The sequence below is a fragment of the Gekko japonicus genome, unplaced genomic scaffold (assembly GCF_001447785.1).
Source record: "Gekko japonicus isolate JY-2015 unplaced genomic scaffold, Gekko_japonicus_V1.1 scaffold1896, whole genome shotgun sequence".
NCBI lineage: Eukaryota > Metazoa > Chordata > Lepidosauria > Squamata > Gekkonidae > Gekko > Gekko japonicus.
Window position 1 is genome coordinate 233,166 of NW_015174324.1, and position 20,441 is coordinate 253,606.

At 43.2% G+C, this 20,441-nt stretch overlaps 1 protein-coding gene across 1 annotated transcript in view; it reads left to right on the forward strand.

Annotated features, from left to right (window-relative positions):
* The window catches only part of RAB23 (RAB23, member RAS oncogene family), a 21,685-nt gene extending 4,245 nt beyond the window's left edge, over nt 1-17,440 (forward strand). The window contains exons 2-7 of the mRNA XM_015424232.1: nt 3,528-3,746; nt 4,241-4,326; nt 9,510-9,666; nt 13,862-13,944; nt 15,434-15,526; nt 16,580-17,440. Coding sequence (XP_015279718.1) covers nt 3,592-3,746; nt 4,241-4,326; nt 9,510-9,666; nt 13,862-13,944; nt 15,434-15,526; nt 16,580-16,719 — 714 coding nt within the window. The 5' untranslated portion in view covers nt 3,528-3,591 and the 3' untranslated portion in view covers nt 16,720-17,440. The remainder of the gene's footprint in view (nt 1-3,527; nt 3,747-4,240; nt 4,327-9,509; nt 9,667-13,861; nt 13,945-15,433; nt 15,527-16,579) is intronic.
* Nucleotides 17,441-20,441: the final 3,001 nt, after the last annotated feature.

Consider the following 20,441-nt stretch of genomic DNA (forward strand, 5'->3'; position numbering starts at 1 on the left):
CCTCGTTTCCTCCTTCTTCCCTTCTCGCTCTTTCTTTCTTTTCCTCCTTTCATTCTCTCCTTTTCCTTTTGCCCTCCTTCTTCCCTTGTCTCTCTTTCTTTCCCTCCTTCTTTCCTTCTCTTTCTTTTCCTCTTTCCATCCTTCTTTCCTTCTCTTTCTTTCACTCTTTCCTTCCTTCGTTCCTTCTCTCTACCCTCTCTCTCTCTTTCCTTCCCTCTTTCCTCCTTCTGCGACCCAACTCTAGTGAGAAGGGGTTTAAACTTTAAACCGCTTCTCTCTTCGCTTCCCCCCGCAGGGGAGGGGAGGCTTTTGAAGATGCCTCCCCCCCCCTTTTGCTTCGCCTTCTGACATCTCTTTCGGTGATGTCAGGGAGTGTTGCATATGCTAATGAGCTATTATGCTAATAACCTAGTAGCTCATTAGCATACTGTATGCTAATGAGCTCCTGCAGCTCTTTTTCTACGAAAAGACCCCTGATAAGGAGGCATCCAGGACTACACCCAGACTCTTGACTGGCTGCGCCGGTGTTAAAGGCACATGGTTGAGAGTTGGAAGTTGGCACCTCAAACCTGAATTTCCCCCACCCAGCCAGGGTACTGATGGCAGCAGACTTTTTTCAGCTGTTGCTTCAAAAAAATCTTAACCTTTTTTTTAAGCTGTTCATATCAGTATCTGATTGTGCCTTCTTGAGGCAACTTCTTGTGAGCAATGAGCTATAAAAGTTCTAGAAATTGGTGTAATGGTCCCTAACTCTTCCAGAGGCTTTAGGAGTTCAAGATGAACTTTTGCTGCTGGATGGAGGATAGCCACATCTCACTCTTATGCTCTATAGATATAAGTTAGTATCCTAACAATGCTAGGCCATATTGAGTTGGAAATGTACAGTGCAGTCCTAAAACAAATTGCTACTTTTAAGCCCATTGACTTCAGTGGATTTAAGTGGGTATAACTGATTTTAGGATTGCAGAGATTTTCAGTTGAATCTAGGCGGTGAGAATTGGATATTCGTTATCTTTCCATTTCAGTGTCTTTCATAGAGAAATTTTATAAACTTATTAAACTACATGTATGTCACCAGTGGTGTTTGTATAGTGATATATAGATTAATTTCCTTGATACTGGGCTTTTATGTTTTTTTCTATTTCTTGGGGCAGTATTACATGTAAAAACATTAAGATGCACTAGTTGTGTGTTCTGTAGCTCCCACTTTTTTAAACCATAAAGAGGTATTGTAATCCTGATTCAGGAGTTGAATTTAGCCTTTGTCAAGTTCTTTTCTCACAGCCTCCTGCATCTGCAATATGGGGATAATCCTGTTGGCCTTGTCAAGAAACTGCTCTTGCTTAGCCATTTCTTGGCCTTTCAAAGTTTGGTTCAGGATTTTGGGCCTAGTTAAGTTACTGAGGGCTGCTGTCTAGGAAATTAATGTCACACTGACTTGCAGTTTCCAGAGGGAGATAAGGGATGAGATGGAGTCAGACTTTGTATCTTCAGTCTGGTCAGGTAATATCTGGGTCAGAGGACTAAACCTGAGTAAGTATTCCAAGTTAGCCATTTAGTTTTAGTATTCTTCCTTATTTTACATTGCTTCTATATTTGTATACTTTTGCACATTTCTTTTAATAAACCTTATTAGTCATACTCCTGTGGAGTTATTTGGGTTTTGGAGCTTCCATCTAAATCCACCACCTTGTCCTAGTTTGGTTACAGCTGCCAAAGTAATTGTTTTTGGAACTCAACTTGCAAGTGTTCTACCTTGTAGGGCTGACTTCTTGACTAACACCCAGTGGGGCAGGAGAGTTGGTCCCTTACTGTCAGCTGAGGTTTAGTTAGAGGGGCTGGTGGTGGCTTGTTACCCTGGACAGTAAGGATTCACTTCCCAATTCTGTGTATTTTGCTCTTGATCTTCTCCCCAAAGCCTTCTTGTGGGACAAGGGAGCTTTGACAGACCTACCTTATTGAGCTAATGTATATTCCAGTTATGCTCTATAAATGCTATGTGGTGGATATTTATTAGATGAAACCCAGTACACAAAGATGGTGCAATCATTCCTCTGAATAGTGAATTTTATGTTCCCACCCATGCGTACCAGTAGAGCAGAGAAATGTGGCAACTCAGACACATAGACAAGGTCAAGGTTTCTGCAGACTTGGGGTGAGGCTGCTCTGGGAAAACAAGAATTGAGCAATTTGATAAAGCATTTATTTCCCCAGTCCAGATTCCCTTTTCCCACCCTCCCCAGCATAGGGAGCAAGATGGAACAATGCTTCCTAGACTGTTTAGCATTATGGCACAATTGCCCAGACTGAATGGGAAGCTGCTCATGTGGCCCTGAAGATTAGCTGTTCGGATTCCTTGCAGGGCCCCAATTTGTTCTTACTATGATTGTAGCTGTTTGAATTCTGATGGCATGATGATTCCCATACAGCCTATAGGCACCACAAAACAAACAAAAGAACATCTTAATTATTGTTAATGTCAAATTTTGAACCACATTGCACTACAGTATTAAATGTTGTTCAAGGAATCTTTATACACAGTTGGGTTTTTCATACTTGCTTTGGCCACAGTAGCCATATTGCAATCTGCTTTGGACCCTTTTAGCCAAGGGGAATATTAAAAATCCATCAAATACTGTGGAATTACATGAGAGTAAGAGCAGCACCTCTCTTCTTCCTGCTTGGCTCCCATGACATTTGTTGTTGTTCAGTCGCACAGTCGAGTCCGACTCTTCGCGACCCCATGGACCAGATCACACCAGGCCCTCCTGTCTTCCGCCGTCCTCTGAAGTTGACTCAATTTCATGTTCGTTGCATCGATGACACTGTCAAACCATCTCATCCTTTGCCGTCCCCGTCTTCTTTGACCTGCAATCTTTCCCAGCATCAGGGTCTTCTCCAGTGAGTGCTCCCTTCTCATTTGGTGGCCAAAGTATTTGAGCTTCAGTTTCATTATCTGGCCTTCCAGGGAACAGTCAGGGTTGATTTCTTTTAGGATTGACTGATTTGATCTTCTTGCAGTCCAAGGGACTCTCAAGAGTCTTCTCCAGCACCATAGTTCAAAAGACTCTATTCTTCGGCGCTCGGCCTTCCTTATAGTCCAACTCTTGCAGCCATACATGACTACTGGGAATACCATTGCTTTGACATTACAAGATCTCTATTCCTAGGAGAAAGGGGCTGAAGTGTGCATGGAGAATGTATTTTTGTGTCCATCAGTGGTGGTTTAGATATTGGAAAGAAGCGAGGAGGAGATGTTAATATCATGTTTTAGATTTCTAAGCTGCTTTGAAGACCTTATGGCTGAAAATATACATCAAAGAAATAGTGTAGATTCTAGAACCAATACAGGGGCACATTGTATTCAGCTTAAGAATTTTGAGGCTTGAATGAAGATACAAACACTATTGGTGTGGAGTCTCAGATGACACATGGGAAGTTTGTGGCAGAATTAGAAACTGAAATCGAATTTCCTTGTCCATTGTCTTGATCACAAAGCAGTCATTTATTTTTGTTTTGTCTTTCAGTTACTGATCTGGAAAATCTACAATAAGATTTTGAAATAATTGTAGCCTTTTGTCACTGGCTAAGATGTTGGAAGAAGATATGGAAGTGGCCATCAAGGTGGTGGTGGTGGGAAATGGAGCTGTTGGGAAGTCCAGTATGATCCAGAGATACTGCAAAGGGATTTTTACAAAAGACTACAAGAAAACTATTGGAGTTGATTTCCTGGAAAGACAAATTCAGTATGTATTTAACAGGAGCACAATGTCTTGTTTCTTTTTTGATTACTGCTTTTGTAAGTGCTGAATTAATGTTCTCCCAGGGAAAAGTGCTGGGACAGTATTCTCCATAGAACTAAAAGTGAGGCATTTATATGCTAATTGTATTATGTAGTCTTTGCATGATTGCCTGATTTACCAAGTTGAATAACACATGCAAAAATTCTTATGGTCTGTTTGTAAAGTATTTATTTCTTGTTTATTATTTACATTTTTATCCCGCCCTCCCCGGAGGCTCAGGGCGGCTAACCAAAGTATCAAGATGAAATAGGATAGGAAAAGTCAGGAAATCATTCAGATGATAAAAATGTGATCTGTAGTGGATATGAACATTATGACAAGCAAAAAATTCTTTTTGCAGAATTTTTCACCGTCAGATATTTTAAACAAGCAGTCTCGTTTTTATAGTACATATAACTGTTTCACGTTTTTGAGATGCTGTGTGGTGTTGATTTTAGAGTCCATGATGAAGATGTCCGATTAATGCTGTGGGACACAGCAGGTCAAGAAGAATTTGATGCAATTACCAAAGCTTATTACAGAGGTAAGTAGCATTATTAGCATACATGAAATCTAGCTGTTGCTTATAGGCTTTAATAAATTTACTGACAGGTTGCTATGTTGGTAATTAAGTATATATTAAAGCTTTGTTTGCTTTCATCAATGTTGAAGAAAAATTCCTGCAGGCATTATTTTTCTTCTGAGTTGTAAAAAGACCTTGAAAGTTGTGTGTTATTTCCTTCTTTAAAATGGAAACAAATATTTAAAATAGATTTATTTCTAAAATCACTGTAACGGTCTAAGGCTTTGGGGTACTATATCTCCTTCAAAACTGCATGTAGTGTTTTTGATTTACCATTAAATACAATAATTTAGTCTCAGATTTTTACAAGAACAGCGTATCTGGGATTTTGTGTACAGTTATGGTCTGCCCCCAAATGCAGTTCCTGGTTCCCCTTCCATGTGGAGGACAGACACCCCTCAAAAAGCATATGTCTGTAGTTCCATAAGGGGCTATAATTTTTGTAGCTTGTTAAATGTGTGCATTGGATTGATTGCTTGGAGAGATTCAGTGCCAAAAGGATATGCTGTGAATATTCAGTGCAGCCATTTACTCTCCAGGGAACGTAGCCAGTATAATTGCAGCAGTAGGGTGCAAGTGTTATATTCCTTTGTATGACATGTATTTTGGTCAGCCCTGTAGCTAACAACTTTTTGCTTTGGGGGGGGGCAGTGTTTTGCTTGTGGGACCGGCCATTATATGTCTGTGTGGAGCTGCTACACCACGCTTATACTTCTAAGTAATAACTAATAAATGAATAATACAAGTGCCTTAAAAATGGCCAGAGTGATAGAGTTTTTAAAAATCAGTGGAAATAGACCCCCCCCATTCTTACAGAAACCAAAGTGCTTAGCAGGGCTCTAGTCGGGGGGGAGCTCTCAGGGACGGAGCTCTGGAAGAGAACCTCTGGGGGGCGGGGCGGTCACGTGGTGAAGCCCCGCCCCCTTCTTTACCCCGCCCTCTGCTTCGATCCTCATTCCGTTTGGGAATGAGGATGAAGCAGGAGGGTAAGTAGCCGGGCCTTCTGACACACTTCCGGTGATGTCAGGGGGTGTGGCCTTCTGTCACTTCCGGTGATGTCAGGGGGCGTGGCATATGCAAATAAGTTATGCTAATGAGTTATGCTAATGAGCTCCGGCAGCTCTTTTTCTACAACAAGACCCCTGAATAATGATTGCCCCTGGGAATAGAATCTGTGTGCTGGGGACTAGACCTGTAAGGCCAGTCCCAGCACACGGATTCTGTTCCCAGGGGCTGTCATTCCAGTGCCAGAATACTCCTGCTACTCCCAGGGGCTTTCATTCCACTCTGGGGGCTGTCATTCCAGTTACAGAACATATCTACTACATCCAGGGGCTATTATTCCACTCTGGGAGCTGTCATTCCAGAGACCTTAACAGAAAATACATTCCACATTTTCTGTGCAACTCTTCTTTTGCTGTAATGTATTCCAAAGGAGCCCAAGCCCCCTACCCTCCAAGCCCAAATAACTATAGCAACTTCCACAAGAACAACAACTTTTGTGTCTTTAATACAACCCCCCCCCCCAGCCGATCTCACCCTCTAATCTGGAGTCCTGCATGTGGGAGACGGGGAAGTGGTAGAACTGTGGCATAGGCACTGCGGGCTCAGCCCCACCAGAGGATTACTGGACGGACTGGTGGGAGGTGCACAACAACACCGGTGTCCAAGTAAGGAAGTCAAGGAGGAAGCCAGGCTGCTGTAAACAATGAGATTGGAGGAGGAGGATGGAGGAGGGGAACACTTGCAGCCAGGAAGGAGGTGCTGGCCAGGTGAGGCTCAGGCAGGCAGGCTGCAGTCAGTGCTCTCCTCTCTGCATGCTGCTGCAGCTGCTCTCAGAGTGGTTGTGGTCAGTTGGAGGGGGGAAAATCGCATGGCGTGGCCAGCTTAACTTGTACCTGGCAGGCTCTATGCGAGCGTTGTGTAGAGCCCGCTCTTGGACTGCCCCAACCAATGAAGATTTGCTGCCTGCCCCTTGGTGCCTGCTGCTCTCCCCCTCCCTTTGCAGCAGCACAAGTTTGGACTCGGAGGCTGCTCTGGGCATGCTCCAAGACGAGAGCCTGCCTGCCGTCAGTCTACCAAGTGCCGATGCAATCACTCACTGTTTAAAGAGCTGCTGCTCGCCTTGTGTCAGAATCGGACCCTTGCCTGGTCATTGGGTCAATATACATGCATGTCTGAGTCTCTGATGTACATAGCTTTGCTCTGGTGAATGTTATTATATTTGCTTCTGCCTTCTTCCCTGCCTGTAGTTTCCCATCCCATGTAACACCTGCTAGCTAGGTTTCAGTCTGTCAGCAAGTATCCTCCTCTGACATTCCTGAGAAGGAGAGATTGAGACTGGCCTGTGTGAACGTTGATAGCTGTGCTTAGGAACCCTGTGAAGTTGGGCCTCCCCCATGAAGGCTATGGGAGAGTTTCGCTTTTCTCATTTCTCATGGCCTCGGGAAAGTATCAATTGATAAACATTCTCACTGAGGGAATTGAACTGTATTAACCTGTTGCTGTACTATGCAATGCTGAGGTATGTATGAGGGCTGGACCAGAGGTCTTGTAGATTCCAACTTTGAATTATTTGTCAGTTCTGTCAAAGCGTTTGACTTGTTTGCAACTTTGCAGACTTTCTACAATAAAGCCAGTTAAAGGACTTATTGCGTCTGAGAGTTACTACCCTGTCTGACACCTTGGCCCTGTCCCCTCCCACTGGAACCCACCGCCCTCCCCCTCCCTTCACAGCCACACTGCTTCAGAGGCTGCTTGGGGCATGCTCCAGGAGAGCCTGTTGCTTGCCCTCAATCTGCCGCGAGTGGGGAAGGGAGCCCAGCGGGGAGAGGGCCCGTTAAAAATGCTTGGGGGCCGGGCCTGGTTTTTGGTAGCCTCCACATGGGGGCAGTAATACTTGAATATCCTTTGGTATTGGTGTAGGTTCCTCCAGCATGCATTCCTTCTTGTCTTCTGTTATGGACCTGCTGACTGAGAACTAAATTGGCTAAGCAGGTTTCTCTGAAGATGTGAAGATACCTGATTTGGAACAAATTTTGGCTTTTCTGGTGACTTTAGAAAGTTGTATGGCATGGGGTTATTGGCACCACTCCTTTTGACATATGGATTCTTTCCTTGCATCCAATAAAACCTCTATGATATTGAGCAGTGAAGCCATAAGGATTCTAAAAATCTTTAGCTATCAAGAGGTAGTAAAGATGCTTAAGTGAGGATGGTACTTTAAGACAGGAACATGCACACATGAATGGTGATGTATTCCAACATCATGCTAGAGGGGTAGCATACACAGAAAACCTCACACATTCCTTGATCCATCTTCCAGAGCAGAATGCATAACTTCAATGGAAATTAATGTTTTTCAGTCATCTTCATTGTGTTTTTTGTGCATTGTACAATAGCCCAGTGTAATTTGTCCTGCTGTGTTTAAGGCGCATAGAGAAAGAACAGAAAATGTAATCTCTAAACACATAGTCTATGACATAACCTTGTAACTTCTCAGTAGGTTCTAAATGTTGTGCCATTTACTCGGCTGTTTTCACTTCTGGTTTCGCCTTAAGCATTTGAGAGATGTTGCAAAGTCTCTAAGATTAATTGCATTGTTACATTGCCTAGCATATGCCTCTGATATTCCTAGCTAAATGAGAATTTATTTATTTATTTATATTTATAATTTCAATTTGTATCCCGCCTAGCCACAAGACTGGCTCAAGGTGGCTAACAATTAACAATTAATTGATTGGCATCCGTCTCTTACATGTGACTTCGCAGATATTTCTTACAACCCCACTATCTAAGAACTTGAGCTAAAGATATAGGTTACTGAGTTACATTAAGTATGCAAGGCTTCTTATTGCTCACAGTACAGAAACATCTTTGCAGAAGCCGGGAATAATGGTTACCAGTGTAAACTTACCTTTCATTCACTGTTCGCAGTGGAAGCTGGATAGAATGTAGAATCATAGAATCATAGAGTTGGAAGGGGCCAACCCCCTGCCCAATGCAGGACCAGCCTAAAGCATCTCTGACAAATATTCATCCAGCCTCTTCTTGAAAGCTATCGGTGAAGGGGAGTATCCAGCTCATACAAATCAATACTGGCATTTATTGTTTGACTTCACTCCTGATAAGGGTTTCATTACATGGTTATCTGTATAAACAAATTAAGCATTAGTTCCAACAGCCAAGACCCCTTTTGGCTCTGTAACCTTTAAGGCCTGAATTTATGTATAATGACTGGAACCTATCTTCTAGCTGGTGGATTTCATGTGGCAGGGGAAGATTGCATTGAAAAGGTAAACAGTGAGCTCTTCAGCAGATAGAAATGGTGGTTGTACCACAGTGTTATTGTTTCTGTGCTTTTTGGAAGTCTCTTTTTTACACTCTGTTTTGTATATTTATACAATACAAATATGATTACCAGGGCACATCCAAACTTAGAGGTGTATGTGCAGAGGAAGGATGTTGATGCTACAGTGCTGTGTATACTAACTGCCTGTTCCTATATTTTGTTACACTGTAGGAATAGAATTTAGGATTGGCAACCGCAGGAATAGAGTTTAGGATTGGCAGCCTTATTCCCTTACTGCAGGGGCAAAACCTTTGTTTTTGCTGCTCTGTCAATGAACCTTCAGCTCAGGACAGCAACGGACTTTTTAAAAGATAAAGTAGTAGTACAACAGAACCAGAAGCAACTCTGGACCAAAAATGGCCCCTTGAAGTCCCAAAAGGGCTATTGGTATGGGTTCACTTCACACCAGAGTAGTTCTGGTACAACAGTGTAATAAAATGTCGTTTGAGTCACTCTAAACCTAAATCTGAGTAACTTTCATGCAACGACTGGCCCAGTCATATCCTGAACAAAGAGAGATAATATTTGGGGTGGGCCCATGCAAAGTGATTTCAGTGGAGAAGCTATTTCCCCCCTCTAATTTGCAAAAAGCCCTGACCTGGATGGTCCAGGTTAATCTGACCACAGAAGCTAAGCAGGGTCGGCCCTGGCTATTATTTGGATGGGAGACCTCCAAGGTTACACCCACCAGCTGGGTCAGAATTCCATTGTCCACAAGCTCAAAAAGATTGGGCACCCCTGGTGTAGTTAATCCAATTTGTCAGCTATTATTGTGTTTAATTTTATTTTTTAGGAGCCCAGGCTTGTGTGCTTGTATTTTCCACCACTGATAGAGAATCTTTTGAAGCAATCCCCAACTGGAAGGAGAAAGTTGTATCTGAAGTTGGAGAGGTACCTACAGTTCTTGTTCAGAACAAGATTGACCTCCTAGATGATTCTTATATAAAGAAGTAAGTGTTATCAGCATATTTAATATAACTACTTTTCTAAGCATGTAAGAGTAGGAACGAGCACAAATTTAAAAAACCTGGCCGGGGTTCAGGGTGGCCCCCTGAACCAAAAGACCCCCACCTGAACTGAGCTGGTCTGGTGAGTTTAGTTCCCCCTTTCTCCTGGCCATGTGGCTGAGAGAAAGGAGGGGGAATCGCTTTGAAGTAGGGGGGAGCAAAACTGATCAGTTTAATGGATTGCAGCCAGTTTGGTGTAGTAGTTAAGTGCGTGGACTCTAATCGGGTTTGATTCCCCACTCCTCCACTCGCAGCTGCTGGATGACCTTGGGCAAGCCATAGTTCTGGCACAGCTGTTCTTGAAAAAGAGCAGTTTCTGTCAGAGTTCTCTCAGCCGCTCTGAGACTCCTTTGGGTAGTGAAGGGCGGGGTATAAATCCAATCTCTTCTCTTCTTCTTCTTCTAAACCTAACAGCTGACAAGCAGACCTGCCCGCTGTTACTGGTTGATTTCACTTCTCCCCGCTTCGAAGCGAAGGGAAATGGAACCGACTGGTGAAATGGCTCACAGCCATACTGGACAAAAGTCTGTTAAATATTCAGGGAAGGCACCTTCACTGAATATAGGTTCGGTGGGTTCTGAACCAGCCCAAGTTCATGCTGAATTTTGGCTCCTGAGCTGGTTCATGCCCATCCCTATTTAAGACAGCAATCCCTAAGCAGGGTTATTCAGTATTCTTCTTAGGTCTATTTTATGGAGATTACTCCCAGGAAAGTGTTCTTAAGATTGCACCATTAATAACTTTTAATGGTTTCTTTTGTAAGCATATGATTGCCTAATTTTAAAAGAAGACATATTCACTCCTAATATTTGGATATAATCCATATTTTGGATAATAGAGTTTATTTATTTTATTTATTTTATTATATTTATACCCCGCCCTTCCCGCGAACGAGCTCAGGGCGGCTTACATAAGGCACAAAAGTGCATACAATATATAAAAGCTAAAACAATTAAGATTCAGTTCCATCAGATGCACAAATAGAAAACTCCTGACATTTTGTATAACAGGAGGGGAGGGCTAGGGCCGGAAACAGATATTACCCGGCCCTCCGGCAGTATCGCTCTGTAGTGGAGTGGTGGTGGTAGTGGCAGTGGCGGCTCCTACTCAAAAGCCTGGCAGAAGAGCTCTGTCTTACAGGCCCTGAGGAACTGCACAAGGTCCCGCAGGCCCCTGATCTCCTCCGGGAGCTCATTCCACCAGATAGGAGCCGTCACTGAAAAGGACCTGGCCCTCGTTTTGGCAAGCCTGGCCTCCTTGGGGCCTGGGGTCACCAACCGGTGTTGTGACCCCGACCGAAGTGCTCTTTGGGGAATATATGGGGAAATGCAGTCCCTCAGGTATATCGGACCCTGGCCATGTAGGGCTTTAAAGGTAAGCACCAGCACTTTGAAGCGAATCCGGTATGCTATAGGCAGCCAGTGCAGCGCTTTCAGTACAGGTTGGGTGTGCTCCCACCTAGGGGCGCCCACCAACAGCCTGGCGACAGCATTCTGCACCAGCTGCATCTTCTGGATTCACGACAGAGGCAGCCCCATGTAGAGAGCGTTACAGTAGTCTAACCTCGAGGTGACCGTCGCATGGATCACTGTAGCTAGGTCATCGCGGTTGAGGAAAGGAACCAACTGCCGAGCCAGCCAAAGATGATAAAAGGCTGACCTGGCAGTGGCCGCCACCTGGGCCTCCATCGTTAAGATGGGGTCCAGGAGCACTCCCAAACTCCTAACCTCCAAAGCTGGTACCAAAGGTGCCCCGTCGAAGGTTGGGAGCGGGAGCCCTAACCCTGGTCCGGTCCGACTCAAGCACAGGACCTCCGTCTTCACCGGGTTTAATTTCAGCCTGCTCAGCCTGAGCCACCCGGCCACGGCCTGTAAAGCCCGGTGCAGATCTGGGTTGGAGTCTGACTGGCCGCCCATCAAATAGAGCTGGGTGTCATTTGCGTATTGATGACACCCCAGCCCATACCTCCGGACAATCTGGGCGAGGGGACGCATATATATGTTAAACCGCATCGGGGAAAGCACCACCCCCTGCGGCACCCCACATTCAAGCGGGTGCCTCTGGGACTGCTGTTCCCCTAGCACTACCCTCTGTCCCCGACCTTGGAGGAACGAGGCAAGCCATTGAAGGGAGAACAAGAGAAATTTGTGTACTACAGATGTTGCTTAAGATACCTTTGTTCAGATTGGCATGCTTGTATTGCATGCAAGTGGAAGCCAAACTACTTGTGAGGGTAACAAACTTGTTTTCCGTGGGACAGACCTGCATTTAACCATTTATATATTTTATTTACTTAATTTATATCACACTTTTGTCCCCAATGGGCCCCCCAAAGCGGCTTACAACACACTCCTTTGCTCCATTTTAGCCTCACAACAACAAACCTGTGGGTGGGTTAGGCTGAGAATGTGTGGTTCAATATAAAGATGATGACTGCAAGAAGTGTGTAAAAGGACCACATAGGTTGATTCCATTGAACCCTCCTCTGTTTAAAGAACACCCCTGAGGTCAGTTTTCACCTAGCTAAGTTCCAAAAATTTGGCATGGGTCTGGCTGGGGTGGGAGGACTGGTAACTGAGCTTCCTCCATCTCTTTGAATGTTGTCTTTTGTAAACATGTATTTGCTTAACTTAGAAAGGGGAGACACATAGACGTGTTCTGTATTTTAGACTCACTGAAATCAATACAGCACAGTTTTGGTTCAGATTCTAATGACATCTTCTGGTGGCTAGAAGGAATTTTGACCAACTGAAAATTTTCACCCTTTTTTCACCCTTCCACTGAGTGGTTTAACAGTCTCCAGCAGGAAGTGGAAGGTTAGGCAGTTCACTGCCCTGAACGCTGCTCTGCTCATGCTGAATATGGTCCAAACCAAAAGCCAGTTTGGTGTAGTGGTTAAGTGCGCGGACTCTAATCTGGGAGAACCGGGTTTGATTCCCCACTCCTCCACTTGCACCTGGCTGGATGACCTTGGGCAAGTCGTAGTTCTGGTAAGAGCTGTTCTTGAAAAAAGAGCAGTTTCTGTCAAGAGCTCTCTCAGCCCCACCCACCTCACAGGGTGTCTGTTGTGGGGAGGGGAAGGGAAAGGAGTTTGTAAGTCGCTCTGAGACACCTTTGGGTAGTGAAGGGCGGGGTATAAATCCAATCTCTTCTTCTTCTTCAAACTACTGTTCTAGAGTGCCTCACCAAGGGCGGTGGCAGGGGGGTGGAGAGAACATAGCTAACATATATTTGCAAGAAGTAGGATTTCCATGTGCCTACCTAGGGGGAGGAATGGTTCTCAGGCCCCCCCCCCCCAATCATAATTCCCTTCCCTGTTACTGTTCTGATAATGAGTAAATCTAATTTTTTTTATTTAGCTATTTACCCCACTTTCTCCCCAATGACGTCCTTAAATGGCTTGTTTGTTTTATTTGATTCTATCCCACCCTTCCCCACAAGCGGGCTCAGGGTCGGTCACAAGAGAAATATCAACAATAAAACCACATCATAAACCATAAACAATTAAGAATCCAATTTTAAAACCGATGGCAAGCCAGTAATAATCCATTGTGCCACTTGCATTGAAGGGCAGGTGGGCAGAAACATAATAGTCCAGTTACTATTGATGGAAACCATTGCCCTCTACACCACCAAATGAGTATGAGGGCAGTTAGGGCAGGAGAGGCCAGAATGAGTGATCACCCCCCAATTAGCCAAAAGCCTGGTGGAAGAGCTCCATCTTACAGGCCTGCGGAACTGTAATAAGTCCTGCAGGACTTGATCTCAATCGGGAGCATGTTCCACCAGGCTGGGGCCAGGGCTGAGAAGGCACTGGCCCTAGTCGAGGCCAGGGGGATGTCTTACAACATTGTTCCTCCTCCTCCTTTTTACACTTACAATAACAACTGTCTAAGTTAGTGAGAGTGACTGGCCCAAGGTCACCTGGTGAGCTTCCATGAGTGTGGATTTGAACCTGGGGACTCCCAGGTCCTAGTCTGACACTCTAACCACACTACACCATACTGGCTATACTTCCAAAGCACAGTTGCTTCACTGCTCTTCCTCAATTTATCCTGAAGGTAGTTAACCCAGTCTAAAGGCATTCTGCCCACTGCACTGAAAAAAATAACTGATGTTTTTCTGCCATTTTGAACAGTGAAGAAGCTGAGGCACTGGCGAAAAAACTAAAATTAAGATTCTACCGAACATCTGTAAAGGAGGACTTAAATGTAACAGAAGGTAAGATGTGGTAATCATGCACTGATACGATCTTGATGCAGTATTCTGACTAACTTCAGATTGCAGGTGGACGATCAGTGTTACAGCCTGGCCTTCTGCCTGAGAATAAGTTTTCTGTTTCAGGAAATAATTAAAATGGAGGCGAAACATTAAGTCCTGTGATTACCATCCACAGTGTGAGGTGGTACTGACTAGATACTGCTTTATTGACTCTTAAGAGTGAAGCCCGAGTAAAATAATCTTAAACAAATTAATTTCCAGAGCAAATCGTTAAATGAGCAATCTAAACCTGGTAGCAGGAATCAGCTAGTTGATTGTGGTGACAAGGCATTGTGACACAGCTCCGTCTATCAATCTAGTGTTACGTTGGTTTCATAAATGTTCATTATTTTAATAGACTGGTCAAGGGGGTTGACAACATAAAACTCAAATAATCAAATCAGTTAAAAATAACAAAGCAAAGAATATTAAAACCACCTAATATGACTAATGCACCCTGAAGTAGTCAACACCATCTGTGCTGCCCCAGCAGAGAGCAGAATAGTAAAGCATAGCAAGTTGCACTGTTTCTTTACATTTATAAAGGATCCTGGGAAGTATAGTTCTAGTATTCTTAAAGTCAGCTGGTTAGAAGTAGCCTTCCTGATTTGTTCTGTACAGCCGCCCTTTCCTTTGGAAGTTGTTTATTACCCTCCTCTTCCTGGTGTGTTTGTAATCCTCTTGGCTAGCAGATGGGAGAGATTCAGCTCCTTTTACCACATGAATCACTCAAAAGACTCAGGACTTTAAGGCTCCTAGTGAAAAAGGGAATGTGAGTAAAACTGAACCTTTGGATGCTTAAGAGTTGAATAAAGTTGATGTTAAATGAGTGGTGACTCTGCTTCTAAAGAGACATTGAGGGGTTTTCCTGCTGTTGGTTAATGGGTTGGGTAACTGAGTATAAATCAGTGGCCTTAGTAAAAAGAGAGAGAGAGAGAGAGAGAAGACTTGGCATAGTACTAATACATGTTTTGTTTGGCTTTACAATTAGTGTTTAGAAGAGAACAGGAATTACACTTATCCAGAAAAATACACAACCTTAGAAAATATTAACAACCAGGAGTTGTGGGATGTTAGGATTTAAATAATATGTGATCAGTGAGAACCCCTCTCTCACCCAGGTTTATAACACTCTGCTGCCACTAAGTAATACACCAGACCCAGCAAACCCTGCTTGTGTGCTGCAGTACTTTTTTACAATCAGTGACTTAATCAAAGATCTAATATCTCCAGAGATCTTTTATTCATGTTCCTGATAAACTATTTTGTCTCACTTTAGCTTCCAGCCTCTCACTCTCAGCCCCCAAAACATAAACTAGCTGAACCTTCAGCTGTCAGATTTTAACCTTTCCTAGTACACAGCTCTGACTGGCTGGTTCAGGGCACCACTCCGGTTGGCTCCTGTGTGCGCTGATGTTTTTTTTAAAAAAAACTGTTTTGTGTATTTCAGTTTTCAGGTATTTGGCTGAGAAGTATCTTCAAAGACTCAAACAACAAACAGCTGAAAATCCAGAAGTAGTACATACAAGTAGTAACAAAATTGGTGCGTACAAAGCATTTAAGTATAGCCAGATTAAGTCTGCTGATAAATACCCTGACCTGATAAAATCATTACAGGGGTTAATGTGCTGTTGCTTGGTAGAGTAAGTCCTTGTGGCCATGATGATTATACTGGTTACATCTTGTTGACTAGTCCTCTCAGGATCTTACAAGCTCAATGCACAGTTCCCAAAATAATGCCAAGGTTTTGTCCAGTGATAGTTATGCTAGTGGAAAAAGGACAAGACTTTAAAAAAAAAACCTGGCAGCCAATGAAAAGAGCTTTGTAAATGGGCTTTTGTACAGATACACTTAACTTTTGTACATAGCCTTCCTTTAAAGCACTTCCTAGTCAGTTTGACTCTTCTTCCCAGAGCCCTTTTCTTGCTCTTCCTCCCTCCCTTCACCATTTCTTGTGTATTAAGATTTGTTGGGATTTGCTTTTCTGTTGATTGTATTTAGTAGCCAGATCAAGAGCCTGAATGAGTGCAAATGTCCATTTACCTAGGTTTAGGCTCTACACTGAAAATAAACTTGACAGTGGTATCTACTTTGGCAACTGATCCTATATAAAAAGATTTTACGTAACAATTGTCGCTAGATTGTTTCAGTGGATTACCACAGCTACCAACAAGAGACATTATATGAACAGCCACGCTTTAAAAAATATTTTAAAAGAATGAATTGTGCATTGATAAAGGCTTTACCTTAGGTTTTGCTGCTCTTAAAAGGCATTGGCCACATTCCCGAATACTCAAGGAGGCTAATAATCAACTACAAACAACTTAATAAAACTTTAAATTATCTATGCTTTTGGGCTATCAGTTGGGTCCAGCCAGGTGGTCAGCTGGAGAAAAAGAAGGTGTTGTCTTTGACCGCTCCCAAACTCTGTTTAGAATCTTGGGACCTGCATGTATGATTGTGGGTAGGAGATGGTAGTATTTGCGGGGAATTGGGTGAGATGTAGTGAAAAGGCTGTTTGGATTCAGTGCAGTATTTAAAAGATGGTAGATTTGTTTAGATGTAATTCTTTTTGTATGCGTTGTTTTTAATTTAGGAGTTTTCAACACAGCAGGCGGAAGTCACTCTGGCCAGAATTCTAGCATGCTTAATGGTGGTGATGTCATCAACCTTAGGCCTAACAAACAACGGACCAAGAAGAACAGAAGCCCTTTTAGCAACTGTAGCATACCCTAAAGTTCCAAACAGAGAAGAAAAGACAGTCGGACAAAAGCATTTCAGCGGAAGTCAGCAAGGAATACAGCTGACTGTACTGGTCCAGTGCTTTCACAAGTGTTCCACACATGGGATCCCACACTGATAGTGGATATTGCTGTTGCAATGAATTATCATTGGTACATAGTTAAGACTAGTGGTGGCACAGGAGTAGAACCACTGCCCCATGCATTAATTTTATGTTGAATAGGACAACTTTCTGGTTGAAAGGTACGATGTATTAAAGTGTATAACAGGTCTGTTTTTAAAGTTCAGCTGAAATTCCTAAATCTCAGTACCACTCATGCTGTCTTAAGATAAAATAGGTTTTTTTACTTAACTGACTGGATGATTCGTTATGAAGCTATTTTAAAACAGAAGTTCATAGCTTGTTAAACTCCTCCAGTGCATATTCTGGCAGTTTCCCTGGTGCAGTATTTGTATCGTTTATAAATTCTAACTCCAGTGTACATCTATAGGTACTTTGGTAAAAGATTCAGGCTAAAGATAAGAAGGTACCCAATCCAATTACGCTGTCCTGATAACTAACTACTAAAGTGGCATCCTAAAACAATTACTACTTCTAAAATTGCTGACATCTTGAATCAGCCTTTCCAAAACGGTACTGTGCATGTTTAAATTTCTCCCAACAGTGTGGACCTTTTAAAATATAGTTGTGCTGTGCCAAGTAATTTTTATGCTGCTACACTTTAAAATATTTTTGTCAAATTCATTTGATACAGTTTCTAAATTTTAACTAGATAAATGTGAGATAAAAGTAATAGCCAAGTGAAGCACATCAAAGTTTCCTTTTAAAAAGAAAGATCTATAGCTTATATATTCATATGCTATTAATTCTTGGAAAAGATGATCAAATATTGAAGAGATTTGTTATCCAAAGATTAAACACTTAAAAAAAAATTATTTAGTGCATCTTTTTAATATATATTGTGAATCCCATGTTCAATAAGGTCCTCTTCTGGCATTTCAAGATGCACCCTGTTCTTAATCACATCGTGTGAATGTAAGGCTGCAAGTTTATGTGGGAGTAAGTCTAATGAACTTAGTTGGGCTTACTTCTCAGTAAATGTGTATAGGACTAGGTTATAAGTCATGGAAAGTGATGTATGTCTATATAATGGGTTTAGGACGAGGGTGTTAAAATAGTTGTTCAGTGTTAAGATCAGTGGCAAAATTTTAACGTTTACTTTTGTCTTTTTTCAAAAGCATTAATTCATGCATGCATTTTCAGTATGAATTCTGTCTATATGTTTAATATTTCTGCAATATTTGTGTGACAAAAGTTCAGCCAGCATCAAATTGTTCTGTTTCCAAAGTACACTGGCATATCACTAGTTTTGGTGCATAGATTGTATTCAAAGGCAGTTCACATGATGTGGCACTGTAGCTCCCCCAGCCTGAGTTGTATTGATCTTTTGGATAAAATTATCTATTGCTATGAGTATTACTTTAAGCTACCGTATCAGTTGCTTTTACAAACGGTACTTACCAACATTGAAATACTGCATTTGCACCCTGACCTGGATAACCCAGGCAAGCCCGATCTCATCAGATCTCGGAAGCTATGCAGGGCCGACCTTGGCAAGTACTTGGAAGGGAGACCTCCAAGGAATACCAGGGCCGGGACGCTGAAGCAGGCAATTAAGCCGTGCCTCTGAAAAATGTCGTAGCCCCACTAGGGGTCGCTAGAAGTCACCATGATTTCCAGGCTCGCAAGCACATAGGCATACAAAAATACCCCCTCCTAAAAGAGAAACACTGCATTTGCATTAGAAAGTATGTCTTCATCACCAGATTGGAGAGGGCTTCTAGTATTCCATGAGTTTATACACAGTAAATATAAATTGTATATATTTCAGAGAAGTCTTAGTCCAACTGTCTCTCAACATGAGCACAAGAAACAGCCATCCAGATACTGAACAATAAGGCTTTGCTTTCATTGCTGACACAAAATAGATCTTAGTCATTAAACCTTCTTGCTTTCACTTTTAAGTGCTGGATTAAGACCTTTTATTTTTAACAAGTGCATTTAATCACCAACTGTATGTTTTTATGTGGGTCCAAATTAGACTTGACTTATGGTACAATGGCAGGGATATGTGAGCAAATAAGAATTGTTTGTTGCACATTAAACCGTCTTAGTTCAATGTCTAGGACTCTGTACACTTGAAAACATATGAGAACTTCCAGATTAAACCAGTAGCCGTACATGTTTTCTACTGCCTGAAGAGAAGGACTCTACCTTTTTTTTTTGCTTTTGTATACAATAGTGCAAGTTTAAAGCCGGTCCATAACATGTAATTGTCAACTATAGAACCAGTATGTGATTGGAGGGCATGTGCTGTAGCAGCTTTGCTGAAGCGACGGCAGTCTGGATGTTGTCAGCGCTTGGGTCGGGGTGTGTGTATGGTATCCTGTTATTGGATCCTTTGCAGCACAATCACTGCAGTCCTTCTGTGTCTCCTCCCAAATTGTGTCCTGTAGATCAGTGGACTCCTAGGAACATCATGGGGATTGGAGGGGGGGCTGCAGTGGGGGGGTTAATTGGTAAATTGTCCTCCCCTGTTCCACAAATGGAAATGCTTTCCGTGAACAGAGCAGAAAACAGAGGTACAGGATTAGCAGGGCTTGAATCCTATCTGAGCCACCTAGATTTCCACAATGAAGAATGGGGATAATAAAAGCAGTAACAACAACAGACACCCTGTGAGGTAGGTGAGGCTGAGAGAGCTCTGACAGAAACTGCTCTTTTTCAAGAACAGCTGTGCCAGAACTATGGCTTGCCCAAGATCATCCAGCAGGTGCAAGTGGAGGAGTGGTGAATCAAAACCAGTTCTCCCAGATTAGAGCCTGCACACTTAACCACTACATCAAATAGGGCTGCCAAGTGGGGGCGGGTAAACCCCCGCTTTGGAGGCCCGATTCCACCACTGCAGAATCGGGCCCCGGGGGGAACCCCGTCCCCCGAAGCGTAGCGTGGCTGCATCACAGGAAGTGACGCAACCACGTAGCTTACATTGGGGGCGTGGCCCCAATCTTCCGAGGGAAAACTATGGTTTTCCCTCCAACGATTGGGGCCATGCCCCCAACATGCTCTATGTCATGCGTCACTTCTTGTGACGTTCTGGCGGCGCTATCACTGATTACCCCTTCTGCTGCAGAACTCCAGCTCCTCCCTCATGCTGTTTCTGGGGTCGCATCTTCGGGAACAGCATTCAGATGAGAATCTTGGCCCTCAGTGGTGGGGAATGAGTGGTGTTACACTAATGGAAATCCTTCAGTGAGTGGTAACTTTGGGCACGATCTGAGCTGGTACCATTTAAGATAGACTAGTTATGCCTTAAATGAGTGTGCTTTTTAAAAAATTCTAATTTTCTAAAGTCAGCACCCCAGTTTAGGGAATATAATATTTTTAATGTACTTAGTTGATCAAAAACCCTTTTGTTGGTCAGTAAAATGAACACTATTTACTAACATTTCTCTTTGAATATTGAAACATGAATCTGCAAAAGTCAGAATGGGCTTTTAGTTCATGGCTTCCGGTTTGGCTCCCGCGAATGGCGGACGCATCCTCGGGTCGCTCCCGAGGGCGCCTCGCCCGCCCGCGGTGGAGGAGGGAATCCGCGCGAGTGGAGACCCAAACGAGCCCCTCAGAAGGGAGGGGCTCGGATCCGGGGCGCGTT